The sequence below is a fragment of the Aspergillus sclerotioniger genome (genome assembly GCF_003184525.1).
Source record: "Aspergillus sclerotioniger CBS 115572 chromosome Unknown BO94scaffold_1, whole genome shotgun sequence".
NCBI classification, from domain to species: domain Eukaryota; kingdom Fungi; phylum Ascomycota; class Eurotiomycetes; order Eurotiales; family Aspergillaceae; genus Aspergillus; species Aspergillus sclerotioniger.
This window is the reverse complement of record NW_020290991.1, coordinates 1,079,776-1,104,666: the sequence shown is the minus strand read 5'-3', so window position 1 is coordinate 1,104,666 and position 24,891 is coordinate 1,079,776. Positions and strand designations below refer to the sequence as shown.

At 52.2% G+C, this 24,891-nt stretch overlaps 9 protein-coding genes and 4 non-coding genes across 13 annotated transcripts; 3 read left to right on the top strand and 10 right to left on the bottom strand.

The window, feature by feature from the left end:
• Nucleotides 1–107: 107 nt before the first annotated feature.
• BO94DRAFT_580359 (uncharacterized protein) lies at nucleotides 108–956 on the bottom strand (the record flags this gene model as incomplete). The annotated part of the gene is made up of 4 exons (XM_025615322.1): nucleotides 108–284; nucleotides 334–618; nucleotides 672–733; nucleotides 857–956. The coding sequence occupies 4 exons, from the start codon at nucleotides 954–956 to the stop codon at nucleotides 108–110; spliced, it is 624 nt and encodes a 207-aa protein (XP_025473281.1).
• BO94DRAFT_529900 (uncharacterized protein) lies at nucleotides 857–1,640 on the bottom strand. Its single transcript, XM_025610548.1, has one exon. The coding sequence runs from the start codon at nucleotides 1,559–1,561 to the stop codon at nucleotides 1,349–1,351; it is 213 nt and encodes a 70-aa protein (XP_025473280.1). The 5' UTR covers nucleotides 1,562–1,640; the 3' UTR covers nucleotides 857–1,348.
• A 694-nt stretch (nucleotides 1,641–2,334) lies between these two features.
• BO94DRAFT_453918 (U6 snRNP complex subunit PRP24) lies at nucleotides 2,335–6,389 on the bottom strand (the record flags this gene model as incomplete). Its single annotated transcript, XM_025607583.1, has 4 exons — nucleotides 2,335–3,090; nucleotides 3,140–3,496; nucleotides 3,549–3,776; nucleotides 3,828–6,389. The coding sequence occupies 4 exons, from the start codon at nucleotides 6,387–6,389 to the stop codon at nucleotides 2,335–2,337; spliced, it is 3,903 nt and encodes a 1,300-aa protein (XP_025473279.1).
• Nucleotides 6,390–7,843: 1,454 nt separating this feature from the next.
• On the bottom strand, nucleotides 7,844–7,915 carry BO94DRAFT_t9. Its single transcript has one exon. It is a non-coding gene; the product is annotated as a tRNA-Thr (tRNA).
• Nucleotides 7,916–7,988: 73 nt separating this feature from the next.
• BO94DRAFT_t8 lies at nucleotides 7,989–8,061 on the bottom strand. Its single transcript has one exon. It is a non-coding gene; the product is annotated as a tRNA-Thr (tRNA).
• A 75-nt stretch (nucleotides 8,062–8,136) lies between these two features.
• On the bottom strand, nucleotides 8,137–8,209 carry BO94DRAFT_t7. Its single transcript has one exon. It is a non-coding gene; the product is annotated as a tRNA-Thr (tRNA).
• Nucleotides 8,210–10,378: 2,169 nt separating this feature from the next.
• On the bottom strand, nucleotides 10,379–10,451 carry BO94DRAFT_t6. The gene has a single exon. It is a non-coding gene; the product is annotated as a tRNA-Thr (tRNA).
• Nucleotides 10,452–10,886: 435 nt separating this feature from the next.
• Nucleotides 10,887–12,599, top strand: BO94DRAFT_481396 (mitochondrial 54S ribosomal protein uL22m). Its single transcript, XM_025608856.1, has 2 exons — nucleotides 10,887–11,275; nucleotides 11,341–12,599. The coding sequence occupies exons 1-2, from the start codon at nucleotides 11,227–11,229 to the stop codon at nucleotides 12,369–12,371; spliced, it is 1,080 nt and encodes a 359-aa protein (XP_025473278.1). The 5' UTR covers nucleotides 10,887–11,226; the 3' UTR covers nucleotides 12,372–12,599.
• Nucleotides 12,600–12,622: 23 nt separating this feature from the next.
• Nucleotides 12,623–13,828, bottom strand: BO94DRAFT_619632 (phosphoglycerate mutase family protein; the record flags this gene model as incomplete). The annotated part of the gene is made up of 4 exons (XM_025616875.1): nucleotides 13,700–13,828; nucleotides 13,422–13,643; nucleotides 13,095–13,322; nucleotides 12,623–13,003 (listed from the first exon to the last, which is right to left on the bottom strand). Exons 1-4 carry the CDS (start codon nucleotides 13,799–13,801, stop codon nucleotides 12,623–12,625), a joined length of 933 nt encoding a protein of 310 aa, XP_025473277.1. The 5' UTR covers nucleotides 13,802–13,828.
• Nucleotides 13,829–14,170: 342 nt separating this feature from the next.
• BO94DRAFT_505829 (uncharacterized protein) lies at nucleotides 14,171–16,299 on the bottom strand (the record flags this gene model as incomplete). The annotated part of the gene is made up of 2 exons (XM_025609555.1): nucleotides 15,214–16,299; nucleotides 14,171–15,160 (listed from the first exon to the last, which is right to left on the bottom strand). The coding sequence occupies exons 1-2, from the start codon at nucleotides 16,051–16,053 to the stop codon at nucleotides 14,171–14,173; spliced, it is 1,830 nt and encodes a 609-aa protein (XP_025473276.1). The 5' UTR covers nucleotides 16,054–16,299.
• Nucleotides 16,300–18,813: 2,514 nt separating this feature from the next.
• On the top strand, nucleotides 18,814–19,333 carry BO94DRAFT_529892 (SET domain protein; the record flags this gene model as incomplete). Its single annotated transcript, XM_025610547.1, has 1 exon — nucleotides 18,814–19,333. Exon 1 carries the CDS (start codon nucleotides 18,861–18,863, stop codon nucleotides 19,329–19,331), a length of 471 nt encoding a protein of 156 aa, XP_025473275.1. The 5' UTR covers nucleotides 18,814–18,860.
• Nucleotides 19,334–19,609: 276 nt separating this feature from the next.
• BO94DRAFT_529891 (putative AMP-binding enzyme) lies at nucleotides 19,610–22,223 on the top strand. The gene is made up of 7 exons (XM_025610546.1): nucleotides 19,610–20,027; nucleotides 20,092–20,162; nucleotides 20,224–20,371; nucleotides 20,427–20,462; nucleotides 20,512–21,558; nucleotides 21,624–21,903; nucleotides 21,951–22,223. The coding sequence occupies exons 1-7, from the start codon at nucleotides 19,881–19,883 to the stop codon at nucleotides 22,076–22,078; spliced, it is 1,857 nt and encodes a 618-aa protein (XP_025473274.1). The 5' UTR covers nucleotides 19,610–19,880; the 3' UTR covers nucleotides 22,079–22,223.
• A 1,197-nt stretch (nucleotides 22,224–23,420) lies between these two features.
• On the bottom strand, nucleotides 23,421–24,644 carry BO94DRAFT_453586 (putative serine/threonine protein kinase; the record flags this gene model as incomplete). The annotated part of the gene is made up of 1 exon (XM_025607573.1): nucleotides 23,421–24,644. One exon carries the CDS (start codon nucleotides 24,642–24,644, stop codon nucleotides 23,421–23,423), a length of 1,224 nt encoding a protein of 407 aa, XP_025473273.1.
• Between the last annotated feature and the right edge of the window lie 247 nt (nucleotides 24,645–24,891).

The following is a 24,891-nucleotide window of genomic DNA, read 5'->3' as shown; positions in this document are numbered from 1 at the left end:
AGACCAACTATAACTAACAACATGGCTGGAAAATGTCACATACTGCAATCATCCACCAACGCCTCTCATTATCATATCATCGCATCATCATACCCTCACCGGTTCGATCAAAATGCCTGATCCGGAATCAACTCATAGCCTCCCTCCGAGGGCAATGTATGCGCCGCCAAGATCAACACCCCGGCGCAGAACAAACTCAGGCACCAGCTCACAGTGCAGTAGATCCACGACTCGCTCAGCCGCCAGCCGACGAAGAACCGCTCTTCGTTGTCGAACAGATATGCCTAGCCCCGTCTTAGTACACCACCGACGCAGTAGAGATATCCCACTCACCACCAGCGACATGCTCGCCGCCTGCACCACAGCCGACAGGATAATTAACAGGCTGAGTATCTTCCATCCCGATTCGCGCAGTCGCTTCCCACCCGACAAGACAATCAGATACGCGACCACGCTCATTCCCTCCAAGACGACGGCAAAGGACATCAGAAACCCGACGGAGCGCCACATGGAGCAGAAATAGCGGTCACCGGCGTGGCAGTCTTCGCGGTGGGGGAAAGACTCGCATTCTCCGGTTACGGAGGAGCAGCGACGGTGGAGGCCGTAGGAATAGTGGTGCTGGATTCTGGTTAGTGACTGGTCGCGCACGGGGGGTTTTTTTGAACACTGACATCGACATCATCATAAATGACCCATTTTGGGACGACGATGGAGGACACGGTTAGACCAAAAGCTGTGCGTGAAGATTAGTGGTCGTGTGCGCGACGCAAGGTATGCGACGAAGCATAGCTGCAGCTACCGCTACCGCCACGAGCTAGCTGGTTATCAACTAGCTAGTGGGTAGCGGGTTACTTACACGCGAGAAATACAATCAACGAGGCTGTATAGACAATAGTCTTGGTGAGGAACCCGGTGTAATTGCGATCTTCCCCTCGAGGCACCAGATGGAAATCCATCGCAGCGGGGGAAGGATGCGGCCAGAAGCGATGACGACAGTAGGCAGAAAGCCGTGCAGGCGACGAGGGAGGGAGCGGTGAGGAGGGGAAGGAAATACAGATGATGGGGGAAGGGAAGGATAGTATGCTAAGTAATGAAGTGGTTTATCTAGGTAGATGGATTGGAACACTGGTCGGAACCGAGACAAGGGGGAGGGAGGGAGGAAAATAGAAGAAAAGTGGTGGTGGAAGAGCAAAAGCCGGTTTGTTGTGAGGCAACGGCGAGCAGAGCAGGTCAGATCAGGTGGTTGACTGACAGACAGGAAAGGGTGCCTCGGGAGCTTAACCCCGAAGCATCATCAGTTCGCTCGTCCACACTCACTCCCGTCCCGATAAGACGTTGGTTCGTTCTCTTAGGTCCAGTTCACTTCCTTCCTTCCTTCAAGGTCCGCTCGGGGGACATCAGGACCATGAAATACCTCAGCATCCCAAAAAGGGCCGGGAGGGGGGGTAGCAGGTGGGACAGACAAGCTGACCCGGCCGTGGAGCAAAGCAAAGGGAGGATCAGAGAGGATCGGGGAGGATCTACTGGTATGATATCCCCCGTCCGACGTCCATCGTACCATCCCATCCCCCACCAACACTGCTCCATTAATTCCCTCATCTCCTGCGTGCAGCGTCCGCTGACGAGTCGAACATTCCAACCGCCAAGTGACCGTCGATCCACCGGTCAAAGCGCCCTCCCAGGCTTCTACGGCGGGGATGTCCTGCAAACAGCACCGCCAACCTGTTCCCGAACGTTGCACCGCAGCTGCTGCCCGGCTTCCATCGTGCCATTGTCGGGAGCAAGGGGCGGGCCGCGCACCGGGTCAGCAGAGAGCTTGTTTAAGGCAATTGAGTCTTCAACATCGCCTTCGGGTGACATTGGCCTATGACCTCCCCGACCGGATGGCCCGTCCTCAAGCTGGTGGTGGTCCACCTGCACCTCCCCGGGTTGATGCACGACCTATACTACGCCATACTATAGTCGCCAACTTCCACTCGTGATTGGCTTCGCTACCGCTCCGATATCAAACCAGGATTGGGCCCTATGCGGAAACCCGGCACTCCATTCCACTTCGTCCGCCATCCCCTGCAGTATTAAAAAAACCCTCCCCCGAAGAGTCACCCGTTCAAACCAAGAGAGACAGTTAATCTACATTCAAACTTCAGCCTGGAGCGTGGGGTAAGGCTATGGTAATACACAAAGCGGCAATGCAACGCATCAGCAAGAACATAACAACATCAGCACCGGCCGGAAGAAGTTCAAAATCACATCACGCGAAGTCGAAGTAAAGTCATTAGCAAGCGGAGAGGTAACGCCGTTCCCGCCATGCCATCCAGTGCGCCGCGTCCTCGCTCATCCCGCTCGACTCCGCTGGATCATGGCACGGAAGTCATCGTTGCTCTTTTTCGTGGTCTGCCCCTCGCCCGGGGTTGCGCTGTCGGTCGTCATCGTCGTGGTCGTTGTCGTCGTCGCGTTTCGGCCATTCTGCGAGCTCGTCGCCGCCGAAGGTCCGCCCGTTGCTCGTTTCACGCCCAGGCCGCCGCGTTTACCGCCTCGCGTCCCCGGCTGTGGAGGGCGCTTGATCGGCCCCGCGAGCGGGAAGAGTCCGCCCGGCTTGTCCTTGGACTTGCTGCCGCCTTGGCCGGGCCCGCCGCCCCTTTTCTCCGCCGATTTCTTCAACATCTCCGGCACTGTGCCCACGTGCAGTTTCCGTCCCGGAGTGATCTCCTGCCCCTCCAGCTCTAGGGACGCCTTGCCCGCTTGGTGGACATCTGCAAACTCGACAATCGCGCCTTGGTGATCGGGCCGCAGCACGATCTTGATCAGCTTGCCGTACGGCTCGACGAGGGCCCGGATACGGGCATCGTTGACCGTGTCCGGGACATTCATCAGACCAAGGGTGCGTGCCGTCCGTTCACTGTTCGGTACCTCCTCACTGGCCTCACGCCTGCCGCCGTTGACCTCGACCGACGGGGACCGGGATGATCCCACGCGAGACAAGATGGTCGTCGCGCTCCGTTTGGCCCCTTGCGGGGTAGACAGTTTCACGTGAAGGGGTCGCGACCGGAACTCTTGCTCGTGCATTGCCAGCGCCGCCTCGGCTTCCTCCTGTAGAAAATGGTTAGCGGGACCCTCGCACTCCATTCGGAATACTTACCTTGGAAGAGAAAACCACGTAGCAAAAGCCCTTGCTGCCACCGTCCACCTTGCGTGGGATGCGCACAAGCTCCACAGTTCCGAAGCGTAGGAACAACTCCTCCACGTCCTGCTCACTGGCTTTCCAATCCAGGTTCGACACATGGATCTCGCGTCCCTCGTACATTGGCCCGTGGCGGTCCTGCCTGCGGGTCGGATCCGAGATCTTAGCAACCAGATGCAGGCCATTGCCCACTGTCGCCCCGTCTAACTTCGTAGCGCTGTAAGCTTCTCCGGCCGTCTTGAACTGCACGTAACAGAATCGCCGGTGCGTATTATACTTGAGTGATGGGAAGCGGATATCGATGATCTCGCCGTGCTACTGTCGGTTAGCCAACGTTTGAATCACTGTAATCTCGAGGGGAAGTCACCTCACGGAACAGGTCACGAATGTACTGTTCATCGGCCGTAGCGGGGAAGTTGGTAACAAACAACGTTGACCCCGACCCGAATTGAACCTCAATCGTATGCTCGTCAATGATTTTTTGATCGCGCGTCTGCGCCACAACCGCCTCATCTTTGGAGTTGAACTCAATGATGGCGGTCTCCGACTTGCCGTCCTCGCTGGAAAGCATCTTGACACTATTGATCGTACCGCACTATGACACGGTTAGCTGATGTGATTCAACAGGGGCCGGGGACCAACTCACATGGCGGAAGAACTGTCGAACCTTGTGCTCGGTGATGCCCTGGGGCAGATTCTTGACAACAACCGTCGCATTTTCGCGATCGCGACGAAGCGCGACCGGCTCTGCTGTGTCAGAAATCGATGGTGCAGCTTCCTCTGCACGAGCTCGTTTGGCAGGCAACCCGTTCACACTGGTCTCCTCCTCCCGTTTGCGCTTCTCGGCCTGCGTGCTTTGATCCACTACTGCAGCTTGTTCAGCCTGCCGCGCGTTCGCCTCCCTTGCATCACGCTCGCGGCGGGCGGTCACGGCCCTCATCGCTTTGCGGGTCTCGAGAATCGCCAGCTGCAGCTCATCCGAGTCTTCGTAATCCTCGCAATGTGCAATGTAGGTTTGCATGATCTTCTCGGGCCAGTCGAGGTCCGTCCGCTTAATGGCCTGCTTCAGCACGGCGGTGGCGTAGCTGGGGTTCGGGGTGCGCCGGGCGGCATCAATCGACGTTTCGTTTTGGACGAACTTGCTCCAGGAGATCAGCTCCCACTCGTAATAGGTCAGCCAGAACTCGTAACTGTTACCCCGGCGTCCCACGAGACCCTTGAATGTCTCCCGCGCACTGTCCCAGCTGCCGCTCTCGCTCAGATAACGGATGTAGATGCGTTCCAAACGGAACAATGGGTCGCCCTGGTAGTTTCGGCCGTACTTCTTCTCGCCCAGTTCCTGGACGCTTTCGATCGCAGAGCGGATCCCGACCTCTGCCACGTCGATGTCTTCGTCAGTGGAGTCGGATAGGAAAGCTCGCCGCCGGAGATAGCTACACCAAGCCGTATGCACCTTGAGCACTTCCTCCATCCCACCGACGTCTAACAGGCCCGTACTTGTTGCCTTGTGCTTGATGTCGGCAATCTTGGAAAACGACTGCCCTTCCCGCTCTGAGCTGAGCAGGTACTGTGACCACAGGCTACCAGAACAAGGGCAGTGCCGAGTCGCGCGGTCGAGCGTAGAGATCGTGGTGGTGTTGGTATTGCCGTGCATGGACTCGTCGATGAGAAACATGATGAATTCTTCCCACATATTAGCGTCGGTTGGAAAGCGCAGCACGGCGCGCTGGTAAAGAGCGTTGACCAAGTCAAAATTCGTGTGCCGCTTCCTGCGGTTGCGGCTCAGCTCCCATTCAATGTACTCGGTGAACAAGGTCCATTCTTGGCCCATATCACGCGCCTCAGACACGTCGCGCAACCGAATCTCGAAATCCTCGCGGGCGGAATATGTATCCTTGCTAGCTGTGGCGTATTTTCCGACTGTCTCTGCCATTATGTTTTCATAGTTTGCGTTGTAGTAAGTCGAAATATACCCGGAAAACATCTGGAAGGTCGAGTCCCAGGTGGCGTGAGGGGTCGCAAGGCGGAGGTCAAAAACCCCTCTCACATGGTTGACCTTGTCCTGGGACGGATTGCGGGAAACATCTTGCGTGAGCAGTTCGAGGAAACGGTCCCAAACCAAATGGCTGTCGTGGATCCTCCAGCGCGTCGATTCGGCACCTCGTTGCCACACGTCGATGACGGACTGCCAAGAGAAAACTTCGCGACCGACCAAGCGGTCTTCTTCGGTCCACTGACTCTGACTAGCATCTCCGTTGGCGGAGTTGTAAAGATATAGGAGCCATTCGCCGTAGATGCCCCAAAGCTTAGTGCTGCCGTATTCTTCCTCGATCGATCGCTGACAGAGCTCCATAACCGCAATGCGCTCTTCGACCGATTGTGCCAACATGCTTTCGTCCTGGATCCACTCCGCCCAGAGATCCTCACCCATGGCGAACAACTTGTCCATCTCCTCCCGAGCCGTCCGCATGTCCTTGAGAAGATCATACTTTCGGGGATCGCCGTGGATGTCAGGATTATTCGGGGGGTATACGTGATTGACAAATCCTGCATGCAGAAGGCGAACGAAGCGAACGTGCGCGTCGTACGACTGGGGATTTTCCTGGATCTGAGAAAAGAGCTCCGTGGCCTGTCGCTGAGCAAAAGGGACCAAGGACGTGTCGAGATAACTCCGACGAGCGCTTTCACGCGGACCATCCGACATGGCGATGTCGAATGAGGAGCGCGGGGTAGGGGTGTTGTGAGAAATGGTGTTGACGTGGGGGTACATGGTGGAAGGGGACAGCTGGCTTTCGTACGACTCGGTGCTGCGCAGGATGGGGGCATTGGATCGCTGCGGCTGATGATGCTGCATTGACGCCAGATCTGCCAGTGTATCCATTCCGGGGGTAGAAGGTTGTCTTGGGGGAGGCAGATCAGTTGCCGGGGGGGTCCCATTCCCTCCTCCCACGTTGGGGCCGACCTTGGGACTTATCGCGGGCGGCGAGGGTTCAGGGAGGTGAGAATGGGCGTAGACGTGCTGCGCGAGCGGCGAAGAAGTCATGCCCTGCTTGTTCGAGCCGGGGCGATTCTTTCGCAAGGGCTTCGGAGGGGGAGGAGCAGAGGTCGGAGCAGAGGTCGGTACGGAGGAAGAAGCCGCGGAGGGCGTTGAACGCCCGGACTGTGAATTGGCATCCTGCGGCGAAAGGAGTGAATTGATGTCCATCATCAAGACTGTGGCCGGACTGGCGGGGAAGGACCAGGGAACGCAAATGCCAGAGCTGATCTTTGAGGAAGTCCAAGCGCCAGCGAGAAAGGTGCTGACGTAAGAAGCAGAGCCGAAGGAAAAAGGCAGAGCAAAGGCAAGGGAAGGGAACTAAGGAAAGGAAACCTGAATTAAAGAACCACCGCAAGTCGCCTCATCAACGAGTCCATTCCTGCTCCGGAACACAGCCTGTCCGGACCTGATGACCAGGCGAAGGTTGGCTGTCCAGAGTTTGGGTGTCCTTGTCCTAGGATGTGGATGGATGGCTGGATGGAGTGATTGATGGTGGTGGAAAGGGACAAGTTCCGAGGAAGCAGCCCAGTGGGATGGAAGGATGCGCGGTTGATTGAGGGAAACAAAGACAAGAAAAAAAATCGGGAAGGGGGAAGGAAATAGAAAGGAAAAGGGAAAAAAAACTATTAAACTAAAAAATGAACAATTGACAGATATGATAGATTATTGTTCTTTTTTTTTTCAGTTCTTCTTTTTTTTTCTAACCCTTGATTTCCTTTTTTTTTAATGATGATTTTCTGTTCTGGGCCGTTGGATTTGTCTGCAAGTAGACAGTAGGAGCTTGACGAGTTGGGCGCTTGCGAAACGCTGCTAAAGTGAGGCGCGGACGGAGGGAGAACGAGAACGAGAGCAGCGTGGAGGGACCGACAGGAGGGGACTGACGGGCTCAAGGCTCAAGCTCTCCTGGTCCGAGCGATAGCGATAGCGAACCTGGACGGCCTGGTCAGCGGCGGAGTCCCGGGCGGGAACTGATGGGGTTCTGGCCAGCAGCTGGAGAACATACAGGAAAACGTGGGAACAACGCGCTCGGGAAGTCCCTGGAAAAGATGGGGAGATGGGGGAAGAAACAGAGGGCGAGAGAGTAGTAAGAAGGAAGAAGAAGAAAAGAGCGCAGAGCGAGGAGGAAAGGATGTGAGGCAGATGAGGGCAGTGGATCGACGAGGTGGAGATGGGAGTTGAGCTCGGCATGGGAAAGCTGAGCAGCAGAAGCGCAATAAGACAGTAGTAATAATAATAATAACAGCGGCAGCAGCAGTAGCAGCAACCTCTGCATTCTGCACCCATCTATATCTATCGATTTACTCGACCCTCCACTCCACTTCGGGGGTCAAAAAACGCTCACCACGATCTGAAACCGATGCAGAGCTGCGAGACTACCCAGCTAGCTCGTAGCCACCTATGTAAGTGCCTGGACCATCGTCATTGTGAAAAAGAAAGGTGCACGGGGAGGTGAGGTTCCTGCTTTTTCCCCGCCAACGTCCTCCGTGTCCGCTCCTATACGGGCCCCCAATGGCTAGAACAAAAAGAGCATTGTCCACGACCCTCCAGAGCAGTTAGAGTGGTTGACAGGTTCCCTGTTACCAGTCCACTGCCCCTGCTCACCCCTACGCCAAAAACTTAATGCATGCTCACACTCGGACTCGAACCGAGGATCTCATCATTACTAGTGATGCGCTTTACCACTAAGCCATGCGAGCTGATTGGCTGGAGCGAGGTGAAGGCCTGCAATTATCTAAGTTAATAGACTGAGGCTAGCCAAAAAAGCAAAAATGCTCCCACGCGGATTTGAACCGCGGACCTCATGATTACTAGTCATGCGCTCTACCAACTGAGCCATAGGAGCTGATTGGTTGAAATAGTCCAACTCAATTTGGTTAATATAAACAGGTTCCCTGGAGAGACGAAGAAGACAAAAAATTGCTCCCACGCGGATTTGAACCGCGGACCTCATGATTACTAGTCATGCGCTCTACCAACTGAGCCATAGGAGCTAATTGATGTGATGTGTGCTTATATTAGCCATTATCTTCACATACTTGAATATTCAATTGGTCTGCCAGTATTGCCAACAAATACTTCTATGCGTACACTCCTTCAATAAGCAGAGTGCAGTACACTCCTGGGTAATGCATTCTAACTCCTCCGCTTAATTTTACGCATCTGGATGCCATTTCGTCTTATCTGGCAACCAAATGGCCATCGTCGGGCTCTTTGCCTGCAGACATATATATCCGCTGTTACTACTCGCTATATATAGTGCTTTCAATTCCCGACGGATGTTTCCATCAACCGCCAAGGGACCAGGTCAAAAACAACTATTGGCCGATAAATACCGTGCATTTCCTTCCATATTATCATGTGAAACCAGGGACTTCTGTTGAACAAGTCATACAGCCTACTCGAAAAAATAGCTCTGACTTGGAGGAAGAGATATAGAGGACAAGGCCATGTACACATGTTGCCAATTCGTTTGTTAATCCATCCTACTTGGTTGTACCCTGGATTTAAAATATTTCGACCTTCGGCCCCATGTGTTGCAGACATCCTCTGCCAGACATTCATTAGTACACTACGAAGGTACCATCCAAAGCCGGGATGTAGTTGCGCTTCCCGTAAGACCCCATTCCTCCTTTGGTTCCAACGTCACCCTTGCTACCTTTCCACCCGTGCCATCATCTTCATCCTGTTTTTTGAACGATCCAGAATACCGGATTCATGGAAACTTGGGGTGACGTTCCTTTCACTTATCCCCTCTCAATCATCCCAGAATCCTATCCACGATGAGCTTGATCCCATCCTCTCTACCTCCATCCACCTTGCGCTAATATTCTTTCTTCAAGCCTAGCTCCTCACCCTATATGTTCCACCCATAAAGGTTCCTTGGAAACCCTTTGCTAGTAAGCTTTTGTTGAGGACCGTAACGGAGGACAACAACTATGACCTATCTGGCGATTCATACGGAATAGACTCGTAACAATGTCTTCAACGACCAATTCGAGAAAGTCATCAGGTGTTTGCCACTACCCTGAGAGCTTTACCGTGAACCGGATAACACTGCTCCGTGGTACAAACATCTAATACAAATAGTTCTGGTGTATTTCTCAAACCCGAATACTACTCCACTCTGCAGAGGCCATCAGGAATGAGAAATGCAGCCATATGGCAGAAATATCTACGAACCCTGCCTTCCGAGCAGCTGTGTTGACTCGTCCACTTCATATAATTTCAAAGCAGTGTCTAGGATGGATGACTCCGAAGCCCACCCAGCCAACAATTCTACAGGCCCTGGGTCTTGCTTATCTTATAGTAGGGCGCTCTGCATCAAAACTGTTCGACCTCTACCCCACAGACGAACACAAACCAATACTACCGACGTCCACGAGGTTCAAACCGACGGTATCGATCACCCCATCGAGACGTACACAGATTCGAGAGAATACGTCAGCGGAGATTTACTTGGCAATGGTGCCTGGAACAAAACAGAGAAACTCGGGTACGATCAGACCACCCGCTTCCCTTGGCAGGATAATTTCAAGGATATTGGGTTTTGGCTCTAACTCAATGGCTGTTATCTAGACAGGCTCGTCATATCTCCCGCTTACTGCAAGACCTGTCAACCCTCGTTACTAATGCTCCGCTTGAAATATAAACACATTGACCGTCGAGATGTATATTGAAATTCCGTCTACAAGAAAAAAGCGATCGAAACCTGCTACCTTCAAGTGGGAGAGTCAGACTTGGATAGAACGTGGCTGAGTTTCCTACTCAAAGAATCATCATTTCAGGAGAACAACCAACTCTAACTAGGATTCGAGAGTCCCAGGGGATTCAAGGAACGAACATGGAAGGAGAGAACAGAATTCAACAGACATCACGGCTGGCGCGGAGCCTTGTTGTCTACGCAGCAGAGAAATTACCTTCATAGGGCAGGCAACGACAAGTTTTATTTTCTTGCTTTCTTCCAGCCGACGGAGTATGTATCCCCATCCTCCAGGATCCCGTGCGTATGTACACCTAGTAGTGAGCAAGACGTGGAATCAAAACAGGAACAGAGAGTAAAGCCAAGAAGTAACAAATAAAGTCGTAATATTATGACAACTGTGTACCTAACACACCAGCCATAATTTAGACAAGTAGTGGAAAAAAAGAGGAAAAAGAAATGCTCCCACGCGGATTTGAACCGCGGACCTCATGATTACTAGTCATGCGCTCTACCAACTGAGCCATAGGAGCGACTTGATATGATTGGCTCTTTGCAGTTTAAACTATGATCTAACATATAAATCTACATTACCATCTCACAAAGAACAACACGCAGTCCAATAGTAAAAATACCTCATGAATCTCACCTCAAGGTTCAGGTAAAACACTAAAAATAGCCTAAGCGAGAGCAACATGCACGATTAAGTTGCTTCGCAGCCCAGACTTCGTCACTGCACCAGCAGGGAATCTGGACTGGGATCGATCGTCCGGCAGTGCAATGCCAGGGGGGAGCAGCATCTTTGGAATATCATCCCACATACACTAATGGTCGAGGATCGCGACGGCGCCAGACACCCCAGTACACTCTAAGCCCCTAACGATACATCGTCACTTCTGATCCTTGTCCTCGAACATGGATAAATGCATGTACAAGTCCCAAGCACAGTAGCCGGCCTAAACAGGCAAAGCGGGATGCCCCGAGGCCACCACACCTTGTCAGCCTATGAGGTAATCGTACAGCAACGACCACCCCATGATTGGCGCGCCCCGAACACCCAAGCACATGACTGCGGCCCGGCTGACGCTACCCGATTAGGACTGACTCAGTGACCCGTGACCCTGAGGCTCGAGGCTCGAATCTCGACCCCAGAATTCTCAGGTGTCGACCGACGACTACAGGCCCATCCCTCCGGCGACCGAGACAAACCAAAACCGCACCGCGCCAAGGCGAGTCTTCGTCCCGACACTTTTTTCCCTTCTGATCTCCGGGATCCGAGCCATCAAACCACCAGATCCATCGTCCGTCATGGCCACAATGGGTGCTGTCCCCCAGTATGGGCAGCTAATCCGGTCCAGTAAGCCAATCCCCGAACATCCAATCCCACTTTCACCCCCCCAATTCTCACCTCTTCTCGCACAGTCTCTGCAGCCCGGCCGGGCCTCACCTACGTCCCTCGCCGCACTCTCGCCTACACTGTCCCTCGTCGAGCCACCGAAGACGGCCCCAACGGTCCCAATGACAAGACCGACCCCGAGTCCAAGCCCTCCACCTTGTCCTCCATCAAGAACTTCTTCTTCGGAGGCAAACCCACCGCCGCGAAACCCAAAGCCCGCAGAGCCGCCGCTCCCCACAAACGCGAGGGTTCCCTGAGCGCCGACTCCATCTTCGCTGAGGATGAAACCAGCCCTAAGCTCTCCCCCTCGGGCCGTACCCCGGCCGCTCGCAAACAAGCAGGGCAGACCGAGGAGGGAGACCAAGAGGTCAACTATTCGGTTGATGTTCGGAACCGGGATACCTTGCAGACGGTGCTGGATCCGAACCCGAAGGCGCGGATGCGCTGGGAACGCAAGATGGTGGCTCGTGAGATCCGTCGTCGGGGTCGTATTTCCCCGACCGAGTTGATTATGCGGACGGAGCGCGAGTCCCTGTCCAAGTCGCATTGGTTTAAGACTTCCGTGAAGAAGTTGGGGCCCCTGGCTCGGCAGATTGCTGGCAAGAATATCGATGATGCGATGTTGCAGATGCGTTTGAGTAAGAAGAAGGCTGCTAAGGAGGTGTTGCAGCATCTGGAGCATGCTAAGAATGTGGCTGTTGTTCGCTCCGGTATGGGATTGGGTGCTGTTGAGGGTCAGGCGGTTCAGAAGCCCGTTACGATTACCCTCAAGACTGGTGAGCGCAAGACCATCTCCGACCCGACTTCCATCTACATTGCACAGGCGTGGGTGAACCGTGGACCGTACGGATATGATTATGATCACCGCGCGCGTGGTGTCATCAACATCATGCGTCCGCCGTACACCTCGCTGTCGGTTGTGCTGAAGGAGGAGAAGACTCGTATCCGGGAATGGCAGAACCGGGAGGCCGAGGAGTTGCGTAAGCGTAAGGCCCAGCTCTGGACCCAGTTGCCGGATCGCAAAATCACGGCCCAGCAGCAGTACTACAGCTGGTGATTTGATTATCGAGTGTACGGGCACCGGGTGACATGTTTGATTATTTTCTTTTGGCGTTGTTTTGTGTTAAATATCTAGACCTAAGAAGCCTCTCGATCTGTGATTCATTCAGCATGTGTTTTATACTAAATCGCCACTCTGTTTCGGCAATCAGAGTGGTCGGTCAAGAATTCAATGTGTACAATACTATATACTCTTCCTCTCCATCCTCCTATCTATCATCTATCCAACAACAAAAAAACAAAGATTCCCTAATTAGGAACCCCAAACCACATCTCCACCTCCATAACCGGCAACTCCCCCTCCACCCTCTCCCCCCTAACAAGCACTGGAATAACGCCCCCCGTCTCCAACTCAAACCTCCGATGTCCCAGCACATTCAACAAACTCGTAATGGCGCCCGAATGCGCCGTCAACGACAAAAACACCACCTCATCATTCGTAAATATATCCTGCATCAAATCTCTGAAGCGTTTGTCCCGCGCCGAGTTCGATTCCCGGAGCACCGGGTCATACATTTCGTCAGTTTCCGTGAATCCTGCCTCGATGCGATAGAATGGGTATTCGGCCATTATGGCCGATTTGCTGGATCGGCCGTCGCAGGTGTGTTGGCCGATGGTTTCGCGGAGGAGCTGGCCAGCCACCACCATATATCAGATTTCCGGCTGTAATGGGTATTGTTGGGGGGTATAGGGGAGAGAAAGGATATGGGTAAGTACTTACTTCCTTAACAACAGGCCTAAACGGCTCTGTACCCTGCACCCCCAACCCCGAGAAAGTAATATACGCTGTCTCAAGACATCTATTCAATGGACTCACGTAGAAGGATTCCGGAACTGGAATGCCCTTCTTGAGTTGGGTGGCCCAGGTAGAGTGTGCGGTGCGGGCTTGCGATCTCCCGGTTTCTGTTAATCGGGCGTCGGTGTAGGTTGGGAGGAGGGAGTAATGTTTCTGTTTTCAAAGATTAATTATTCGTTGTTCGATATTTAATATGTATGGATTTGGTTGGGGGTTTCTTTGAGTATGGTATGGGAAAAAGGGGCGACATACATCCCATTCCACAGTCCCATATTCCCGTTCCGCGACATTATGATATCCCTCGCCGTGACGACCAAGAAAGAGGACCTTGTAGCAGGTATTTTCGTCGGAAGTGTCGTTAAGGGAGCGGATGTGGTGGGCGAAGCGCTCCCAGGGGGATTTTGTCTTTGTTTCTGGAGTGGTGGTGGTGTCTGTGGGGTAAGAGCGGGGGATGAGGCCGAAGTTGGAGGATGCCTGGGTTCCTAGTGGGTTAGTTTAGGGGGGAATTGGGGATGGATGGATGGACGGACGTAGTCAAAGGTGCTGGCGTTGGTGGAGGGTTCGCTTTGGTAGAAGAAGCCGGGGACGGTGGAGAATCGCCAATGCGATTTGGAGGGGGTGGAGGAGGCCATGGGGATTCTATGGGGGGTGGAAGGAATGGATAATTGGAAATTGGAATGAGAGATGATCGGGGATGGATGGATGGGTCTGAGGCCCGCGGAGGTCGGGACGGGGAGGGATGGTGATTGGTGGAAGCGGTTGTATAGCTGTGGGGACGGTTGATCAGGTACTCTCATTTACATCGATCTACTGGTTTGTGATTTCTTGATTAAAAAGGGTTAGGGTTGGATGAGGCACAAGTACCAGCATAGTCAGAATGAATTAAGTGCTAACTTTTCTCTGGTCTAGCAACACATGGTATCAAGGAAAAAGAAAAGAAACGCTAAATAGCTCGACAGAAAGCAAAGTGTATCTCAATCGAACACGCTAAACGTGTATCATCAGCACCAGCTCATTCCTTTCCCCATCAGCCAATGCTTATTGAAAGAGATCATGACGGATTTGCCAAATCTGGAGAAACCTCCAGATCTGCCAAAACATGAACTCAGCCGAGAAGCGAAGAAAATTGACAATTCCAGGAAGCGAGAAACCGGAAACACGCTTTGAAGTACCCGCCAGACAATAGTCCTTGACACAGATTGGTCGTGGACATCGTTGGCTGGTACATCCAAGAAACGGTGGGTTGCAACATGCCGTGTGGACATGGCTTGGTCTCCTGGTTGGGGAGACCAAAGTTGCTTGAATGTTTCGTATACCGTCCGGTTTCCCCTTTCGGCATGGTTGTCGTTGGGCCTGGATCTGATCGTAGATGCGTGGACCAACGAGCTGGACCTGGGTATGGCAATTGCATCGACAGATGCGTTGGGGGTGGATAGGACTGACGTCTCCACTGACGCGCGCCAGCGAGTGGAAACAGCCTGGACTGTCCGTAGACGGCCGGGTGCTTGAACGTGGCGTCGGCCATGGGTTGCAGCGTGCGACTTCTGGTCCGGTTGACTGGATGTCGAAGAGGTTTGCAGTCTCCCCGGCGTGGAGTTGACCAGATCGGCGCTGCGCCAGGACACCGGCGACCTTGGAGTTGGCTGGCCCGTGTTCGGACAGCCAACAGTGCTTTGACAGCTTGCGATTGGCCGGACCGAGCGTGGCGAGTGGTGTCCATATCGAGGATCCATCGAGGAACTGGTGCATGACACGCGGGTGGGATGCCGAAGCTGGACGGATTGATCTTCCCTTGGTCCCAAGCCCCCTGTCGGCTGCGAGACAGGTGACTTGTTAGCGGACGCTGGTATCGTCCTCAAGAGCAGTTGTTCATTGCCAGGGCGATGGATATGCAGTTGAGCGTTGACGGTCGACTTGACTGCCATGTCGGCAGTAGAAACAGCCTGTTGGCTGAGAATGGCATGAGAAGCGGCCTTCTCAAGGCAGTTGCACTGTAAACAGATTAGCATATAAATCATTATTCTGGCATGCCGGCTTCACCCACTCGCTTGTGTTGCTTCCTGTGCTTCTCACAAGCCCCGTACTTTCTGGCCTTGATGTAGTTCTCTTTCTGGGCCTGTGACCGAGGCTTCTGCTTTCTTGGGAGGTTGGTGGTTGTGTTCATATTCAAGTCGAGCACCAGTTCCATCCCTCCAACTGCAGGTTCAGGGTTCGAGGCAGGCGTCCGGGCTGTCTCGGATGGGGGAGAAGTCACCGGGGTTGCACAAGTACCACCCTGCGAAACACTTCCCGCCGATTCAGACCACCGGGGTGACGGGAATGTCGTGCTCGAGTTTGACGACATCTCCAGGTCCTGCAGCGCTGCTTCTTGTAGACGCTGCAAATGAATAGCGATTGATGCTTCCATGCGCTTCTCTTTGATGGACAAGGCGCCTGGATCAGCGGCGGCTTGTAGCTCCACCATTTGTCGGACGCTGGCATAGAATTGATCGTCAGCACTGCCCATGTCTTGTAGCCACGAGTCACCAAGTCCTGACCCGATCAGCCCTTGGCTTGGTGCTGGCGGCAGTGTGAGGAAGGACCCGGTGGGATCTAGCATAGGTTGCGAGGCATCCAATGCATGCCCCACATATCCTTCACAGGGCGCGTCGTAGTTGACGATATCGGCGAAGAGATCCTGGCCGCAGACTCCAGGATTCGGGCCCCAGTTGCAGTCATCAAAGTCCGCAAAGGTTAGATCCAGGTCCTTGGGAGAGACCGAATCAACCGAAGTGGGATGGCTTCCCAGGCCTCCATAAGGGACATCAAAAGAGTTGTCAAAGTCAAACCACTCTTCGCTAGGAGTCGAGTGACCGATGGACTGAAGCAACTGGTCGGCAGCCATGATCGAAGGAGGGACAAGGCCTTGAGGGGGTTTGACAGCCTGGGGATTCAGGGTGACTGAAGGACGTGCGCCTGATAAGGAAAGACGATAAACGAGAAATCTTTCCTACAGTTGACTCACGTCGAGCCCGATGCTTGGCAGTCCCTGGGGATGGCGACGAGGCACACAACAAAGGAAGGGAGATCAGGAAGTCCTTGAAGAGGGAATGAATCAGGCAGAAAGGAAGACGGAATGCGAAGGATGAGGGGACCGGCGGTGGTACAGTCTTACATACAACCGGCTGGGCGAGGCTCATCTCCTCGGGTCGGCCGCTAGGCCTCTTTCGAGACCCCGACGGTCTGCCGCTAAACCAGATTGGGACCCCGACACGCTCGCTCCGTGACGGGATCATCAATCTTCCGGGCTTGGATGATTGCTGCACTGCCACCCTTCATCTATTTTTGATTGATTCTGATGACCCTGTAGCATATTAGAATGTCCAGAATAGACACGGAGAAGCAGCAGGGTTGCATCATAGCTCACTAGCTGCATAGTTGATCAGGCTATGCTACACACCGCTCACATTTCTCGTCCATTCATTCTGCAATCCCAATCAAGGCTAGCTTCTTAGATCTCTTTCGAGTTAGACCATTCTAACTAAGTTGCTCGACAATGAACAGGCGTTCGTCCATACCGATATCGACGCTTCTGATATCCGGGGAAGCAGTCGTACCCCAACCATGGACCCATGGTCATGTGACTACTCGACTTATGGCCTTGATGCCTGAGTTGATGCCTCAGAAGGCTTTCCAATAGAACTTGGGATTCTTCGAGCATGCAGCATCCCGCAAAATAAAAAGCCCCCAGTCCAAGATGTATTGTATAGTCAGTTGTAATATCAAGGCACATCTTTCTAGCACGAGAAGATCTCTATTTTAGCCCAATCAATGTTATCCAGACTTGACCACCTCTCAAAATACAATACGCCAAACAAAGATCATATCACTCTCTCCATGCATTCATGGTTGACCCACTCAGTGATAAGCATCTTGATTATGGGGCTGATAAGGGGACATAAAAATGGATTAGCGGAGACCTACCTAGATCCTCTATTTAGATACTATGGCTTGACATCGAGCCTATTATAGGAACATCTACAGGACAATATAATCAGAACGATTTATAAAATATCATAGTATCTGCCCCGGATCTATATATGTAGCGACTGATAAATACCAAGGACCCATCATACAATATACAATGCAAATCAATGATGGCTTTCATGATTTGCTTGGATCGTTCTGGAATGGGCCTGATGCAGAGGCAGGTGATGATGGCTATATTAAGATCGTAAGATTCTCCATAAATACCATAGCCATTAAATAACAAGGGAAACGATTGATAAGGAACGCCATAATAACCCGAAACTTTCAAGATAAAGAAACAAAGCCTTGTTTCATATGCGTTGTTCCATGAAGGCTTCGATCTCATAGCGTCTTTATGCGTTTCATATTCATCTCTGCTTTTAGACTTCATTTCATGGCTTTGTCTCGGTCCTTGTCTGCTTGATTCACCGGACAAGCGTGGTCCAGAGATTTATCAGTTCGACCAAAACATGTCTATGTACCTAAGCCAAAAATGTGCAACGAATAAAGCAACTCGCAACAGTCGCTTTGTCTGGTCATCGTTTCATGCGTCTATTCTATAGGCTGCCCTTCATAATAAGTAATCAATAGGAAGGTCATTCGCTAGGGCCCTACTACTTAAGCCTCCGACTATGACCCAAGATAGAGATCGTCGTCACCGCAAAGCAAGACAGACATCTTGAGTGTGAACAAAACGTTATCATCATCATCACCATGGCCGATTCAGATCCCACCACTCCACCCGTGGTCGCCGTACCCGCCATTTCAAAAATCAAGTCCCAATCCAAGAAGACCTCGAAGCGAGATCGAAGCGAATCCGAGACTTCTCCTAGAAAGCGTCCCAAACTCCAACGCCAGGATGCACCTCCTGGGAAGCGTCCCAAACTTCAACACCAAAATGCATCTCTTGGAAAGAGTCCCAGAATCGAAAGCCGAACTACATCTTTACCTAAAATGCGCAGTGAAATTGCCCCTTCCATCTCCGAGCAAGATATACGACAGAGGGACAAAATCCTGAGCGCACTTATCTTCGACCTGAACCACGCGGCGGCGGCCTCGAAACTCTGCCGAGAGGGGAGACCGGCCAAAGTTACCAAATTATTTCATGCCTCGCAGAAGCTCTACGCATCTTGGATCGTGGAAAGAGCTGTTTCTCGTTTGTTGGGGCGTGAGAATCCACAGAGTCCATATTACCGACAGCGAGAAGCCGACCGCCTGGAAATGTTTGTTAAACATTTCGGCTGGAAAATGCTTGCGATCTGTGCGTATGCGGAATCTTTTCGAATGGTAATTCGAGAAGAGGAAAATTCGCAGCTGTGGCAGCTCGTCTATGTCAGAATCAAGAACTTCTCATACAATATTGAGGTCCAGGCATTCCTGCGCGGTCTGGATTGGTATTGCTTGTTGCGTCCGTACTTGGAGCATGATATCAGTGTGCCCGAACTCCACAAAGAAGATCTGGAGCGCGACAGGAAGAAGCTCGCCCAACTCGCACGACTCCGTCCCCACGACATTGTCGTTTATTCCAAGCAAAAGAAATATCGACAACCAAGGCACGAGGGGCGTGTCCAGAGAGACACAGATACCAGTATCTTCGATCCCAAGGACTGGCCTGCTGATCAGACCCAGGACCCGACATTGCGGGAGAACGATCCCGATGGCCTTTGGTATGGGTCATGCGATATGTGCGGTTCGCAAGATGTGTGCAGCTGCCGGATGAAATGGAACTTCTCCGACTATACCCAGCTGGTGGATACCGGCCTCAAAGGGATCGGGGTGTGCGCTCTTGCAAACTTCAAGAAAGGGGATATTCTGGGCGCATTTGTCGGGAAGATCATGCCCCCGGGTTACGAGGGAGACGCTACGTATGCGCTTCAAGTACATTCCAAGTCTTCATCTACTAGTGAAACAAGGATTGCTCTACTTTCTCCCAAGGACTACGGCAACTGGACTCGGTTTATCAATCACTCATGTGAGGCCTCCACGACGTTCGGGTCGAGGACGGTTGGGGACCGAATATTCATGACGATCGAGGCCGTGAGGGACATTGCTATTTTCGAGGAGATCACGATCCACTATGGGAAAGGTTATTGGAGTCAAGATAAGTGTATGTGCGGGGCGAAGAATTGTTTAGAGAGACAGAAGAGAACCTGAATAGAATAGATAAAATGAACGTTACCTCGGCTATTACCTCTGCCCTCTGCCCTGTGCCCTGTGCCCTGTACCCTCTGCCCAGGTCGTAGAATGTCTTCCATTTGGCCCCAAAGAAATGGCCATATTCTTGCAGAACTATCGAGAGTTGAGTTGAGTTGAGTTGAGTTGAGTTGAGCTGCAGGAAGTATCTACTAGGTACTAGCTTGCATGAACCCCGCACGCCGCCACCACCATGTGAGGGGTCACTTCCATTCCACCTCCCATCGGCCTCCTGCAAACTGGCCCAACCGCTACAACTTCTACTCATTTCTACCGAATCTTCTTTCTTCAATTGACCATTGACCATTGACCCTTGACCCTTGACCCTTGACAGACCAACCTTAAGACCTCGTGGCGCCATCCGTTAACCATCCGAGTGCAATCCCTGGTTAAGCCAATCCCGACCCAGCCTGTGGGAAGCCCGAAGCAAGGGGGGGCGAGTACTACCTCCGATCTTAGGCTCCTTCGCACCTGCAACGTGCTATGAAGATACTTTTGGCATAGGTCCAGATGCGCGTTTCGTCTGTCAACTGTCGGGGGCTCCTTCGGGGACCGTTCCTAAGGAGCGGATGCCTGGTGAGGAGGCCCTTGCAATCGGTGGCATTGTCTGGAAAACGGGACCTGCTAACAGAAAGCTATGCTCGGGGGCCTTTGGAGGTAGGCACGCACCATATCATTGCCAATGGATTCAGACCTTGCTAATCTGCTGGCATGATTCAAGCCTCCATTGCTGGAGACTACTGTCGGGGAGCACTTTGCGAAGATTGTCGACCAGTACGGCGATAGACCAGCGTATGTTCTCTAACTTGCTTCAGAACTGGGATCTCCAGAATCGGCATGCTGACCTGGCCAGTGTCATTTGCAAACATCAACATGATCGAGTGTCTTACACTGCCCTCGATGCCAAAAGCAATGCTCTTGCGCGTGGTCTCGAGTCCATCGGCGTACGGACGGGAGACCGAGTGGGTGTCATGCTAGGAAACTCCATGGAACACGCCATTGTATGCTGTCACCAACATTTACATTGGGTCTATCATACTTACCACCTACCGACAGGCAACCTATGCGCTGTTCAAGCTTGGCGCTATCCTGGTATGTAGAGCCTTGATTATCACCAGGGCGATATTCTGATCCAGCATAGGTCCCTATCAACCCATCGTTCAACGCAACCCAGGTGGTCTCTGCGCTGGCGCATCTGGAAGCCAGCCATCTCATCCTCAGCTCCGAATCCAATCTGCCGCGGAAAGATCCAAGGAGCAACATCCCACTCCTGAAGTACCTTGTTAAAGACCTCTCCAAGCCGAGCATCGAGTCAGAAGTGGTTCCCACACTAAAGGGCATCGTTCTCGTCGATAACTCATCTGGCCGCGTCAATACCTCCGACTTCAGAGGCCTTGCAGCCTACACATCGCTCGTTTCCGACGCCCCGTCTGACCGAATCTCCCTGCCACCTCGCAACTTCTCTCCCACCGACATTGTCAACATCCAATTCACCTCCGGAACGACAGCAATGCCAAAAGCAGCATGCTTAAGCCATCGTTCTATTCTAAACAACGGGTCCCAAATCGGTGACAGGATGCGTCTCACCCCAGAGGACATTGTGTGCTGTCCTCCCCCACTCTTCCACTGTTTCGGATCTGTCCTGGGATACATGGCTACCGCCACCCACGGCGCAGCCATCGTATTCCCAGAAGAATCTTTCAATGCCCGAGCATCTCTGCAAGCCGTTCAAGAGGAAAAGTGCACTGCACTATACGGCGTTCCGACCATGTTCCTCGAAGAGCTTAGCCTTCTCGATGAAGGCGAGATCCCGAACGAGGGGTTCCAGTACCTCAGAACCGGCATTGCAGCCGGAAGTAGCATACCGGCGGAGATGATGAAACGACTGCACAAGGTACTGAATCTCACGGAGCTCACAATCTGTTACGGAATGACCGAGACCAGCCCCGTTTCTGCAATGACCACCACGGACGACCCCGTCGACAAAAGAATCAGTTCCGTCGGCAGACTACTCCCGCACGTCGAGGCAAAGGTCGTGAACCTGGAAGATCGCAGCCAAATCGTGCCCATCAATGTTCGCGGAGAGCTAGCAGTGAGCGGGTATCTTCTGATGAAAGAGTATTGGAAAGACCCCGTCAAAACCGCCGAGGTCATGATTCCCGACGAGAATGGGAAAGTATGGATGCACGTAAGTACTACACTCCACTCCCAACACGATCGCCATCGCAACTCCTCCCTGACTTCCCAATTCAGACAGGCGACGAAGCCTCCATGTCCCCAGACGGCTACGTCAGCATCACCGGCCGCGTTAAGGACCTCATCATCCGCGGCGGCGAGAACATTCACCCCCTGGAGATCGAAAACTGTCTCTTATCATATCCCGGCGTAATCAACGTCTCTGTTGTGGGCGTTCCAGATGAACGATACGGAGAGGTTGTAGCCGCGTTCATTGTCCACCGTGAGCCCGAAGGAGAGCTAGCAACGGAGGAGAAGATCCGGCAATGGGTTGGTCAGAAATTGAGTAACCATCTAGGTATGTCTCTTTCATACTGTAAGCTTAAGCCAAACTAACCGACCTAGTTCCAAAATACGTATTCTTCCTCCAATCAACGGACGCATTCCCCAAGACTGCAAGCGGCAAAGTCCAAAAGTTCAAGCTTCGAGACATTGCCCTTGATATTCTGAAAAGGAGGGGTGACTCAGTATGATATCTTGACTGCTCACGGAATGGCAAGCTATATAGACATATGCAGGCTAGGGGGAGTGTAGGATATGACTACTCAGGCCATAGGAACATTCTGGACAGGGGAAATGTGACTAGTAATTCAATGGATACAAAGTACTGAATATGGATTCTCTGAACCTCACACTCCATCATACATAGTAACAAGTAACTGGAATGTTCCTCGCAACACTCCAAAGCTTCGTAAAAGCAAATATACCTATACCCAAAACACCAAACAAATAAAACCAACCACAACGATGAAAAAAAATCCTCATTGAACCCATTCCACAATAAACCAACAAGACTTAACCCCCAACCCAAATTCCAATACCAAAGCAAGACCAAGATACTCCAACCAAGAACCCATGATCAAGGCCCTTAATGGAAATATCCATCCCGAATCCACTCATAACATGAGTAAATCTCAACACAACAGATACATCCATACATCCAATCCATTCTTCGGTATATGTTGATAACCAAGGTAAATCGATATTAGGGCATTCTGCTCCCCAAAGAGGATGATTCGAGATAATATTCCAACGTGGTTGGTTATGGTGCTTGCTTCTTCGCTGATTGTCCAGTATGATAATCTGGATGTGGTTGGAGGTGAGATACTCGTCTGATTATATGAGGGTTTGTTGTGTGATTGTTGTTATGATTGTTGATGTATTGATAAAGATTGGTTTTTGGTGATGGTCCGCCCGCCCGCCCGCCCATCTGGTGGTCTCCCTGCTGAGGAATTATTTGGTTTGGTTTGATTTGGGGTGTAGTTATGCAGAGAGTACCGAGTGAGGTATGTAGTCGTGGTAATGGTTGTTGTTATAGTCGTAATCATGATGGTGGTGATGATGATGATGATGATGATGGTGATGATGATGATGGTGATGATAAAGGTTGGTTTTGTGGTAATGGTCCGCCCGCCCGCCCATCTGGAAGGCTCCCTGTTGAGGAATGGTTTGGTTTGTTGGTTTGTTTGGTGATGCAGGGAGGTCCAAAGTGAGGTATATCGTTGTCGTGAATGTGAGAGTCGTGATGATGGTGATAATGATGGTGATAATGATGGTGACAATGATAATGGTGATGATAGTGTTATTATCGTAGTCGAGTCGTAGTCGACAAATGGAGACACTCGAACAAATTAAAACGAGTTGTCTGTTGAAGTTGGGTGTATGTCGTAGGCATAATCTATCTGCCTAGAGAAGGAGGTTGACAAGGTCGAACAAAGGTATAAACTGAGAACACTAGTCGTCTCAGCTTGGACGCTCATCTCCACACCATCTCGGATATGGTGTGATGAGCGTCCTATAGTGGTCCATGACCATTTAGGTACGACCCCGACGCCCCATTATGGAGCGAGGAGGAGCAGGAAGAGCAGGACAAGCTCGATGGTCGTGTTTGATAGTCGGGGGATGAAGGGGAGGAGCGTTCCGAATGTATGCCGGAGAGCAGCACTCGATGTTTCTGACGAAAGGGTCTCTCAAGGCTTTATGGATGCTGATGCGGTGACCGGGATGAGGGTTCAACATCTTGAGAATGAGCACCATCAGCTGGATGTTTGGATAATGTCGGGGGTCGGAGATCGGGCCACAACGGGGGTAGCAGTGCTCAGTGATGACGCCGTTCGGATTGGCCCTCATGAACTCTCGCCAGCCTTTCACAAAGGCCAGATAGTCCTGGTCGGTTTCGACGGGCATCTCCCAGGGGAATGGCACGCGGCGGGTTATTTCCAGAGCCACCATGGCACAGCTCCAGACATCGACCTTGAACGGGTCGTAGTCTGCATGGCGGAAGACTTCAGGCGGCGCGTAGCCCGCGGTTCCGGGGCCACTATTATCTGGAGGGCACAGTAAGACCTGATGGGTCTTGGGGTCTCTGAAGATGTCGCTGAAGCCAAAATCGGTGAGTCGGAGAACGCTGTCGTTACCGAGGAGGAGGTTGCCCGGTTTGATGTCGAGATGGGCGATTCCCTGGCTGTGCAGGTTGGCAACGCCACGCAGGAGCTGCTTGAAGAGGCATAACTGATCCTTGACAGGATATCTCCTTTTCTCGAGGATGTCCCAGAGGTCGCCCTGGTTACAGTACTCCATGACATAGCTCAAGTTGTCCTTTCTGATGCAAAGGTCGATAACGTTGATGACGTTTGGATGGCGAGCACATCGGGTGAGGGTGTATTCTTTGTCGATTATCTCATTCCGCTTCTTCTTGCTAATGCCGGCATGCTTGAAGAACTCCTTGACAACATAAGGGTTCTTGTCGTCGCTTTGGCGTTTGTAGACGATGCGCGTTCGTCCATAGCTGCCTTTGCCGAGGACTTTTCCTCGGCACCTGAAGATGCACTTGCGGCTTTTGTAGTTCTTTTTGAAGTCCTTCACTTCTGGTGCCGGCAGTTCGCTGGTCGGTTGGTCCTCCATAAGGTTGAGGGCCTCGTAGTGGCGGCTTTGGGAAGAGTTGGATTCGGAGGAAGGCAGGTTCAACCCCTGGAGGCGATCCTCAAGCTGGTTGGTGCTGTTGTTGAGGAACAAGGAGGAGGGGTGATCGGAGGGCATCTCGGCGGTTTGTTTGCGTATCGAATCGATACGCTTTGGATAGGGATGGGTGGATCTTCTTTCGATCTACGGAGGTATGATATACCTGGAAAGGAGGTGGGTGTAGCGAAGGACTGTCGTCTATATGACAACGAGGGAGATAGCAAAGAAGAGGGAAATGCGAATATCGTAGTCAATAAAGCAAGAAATCGACTGGCAAGGCAAAACAAGCTTGTACTGTAGCTTGGGCTGGCAGCTATCTTGTAGA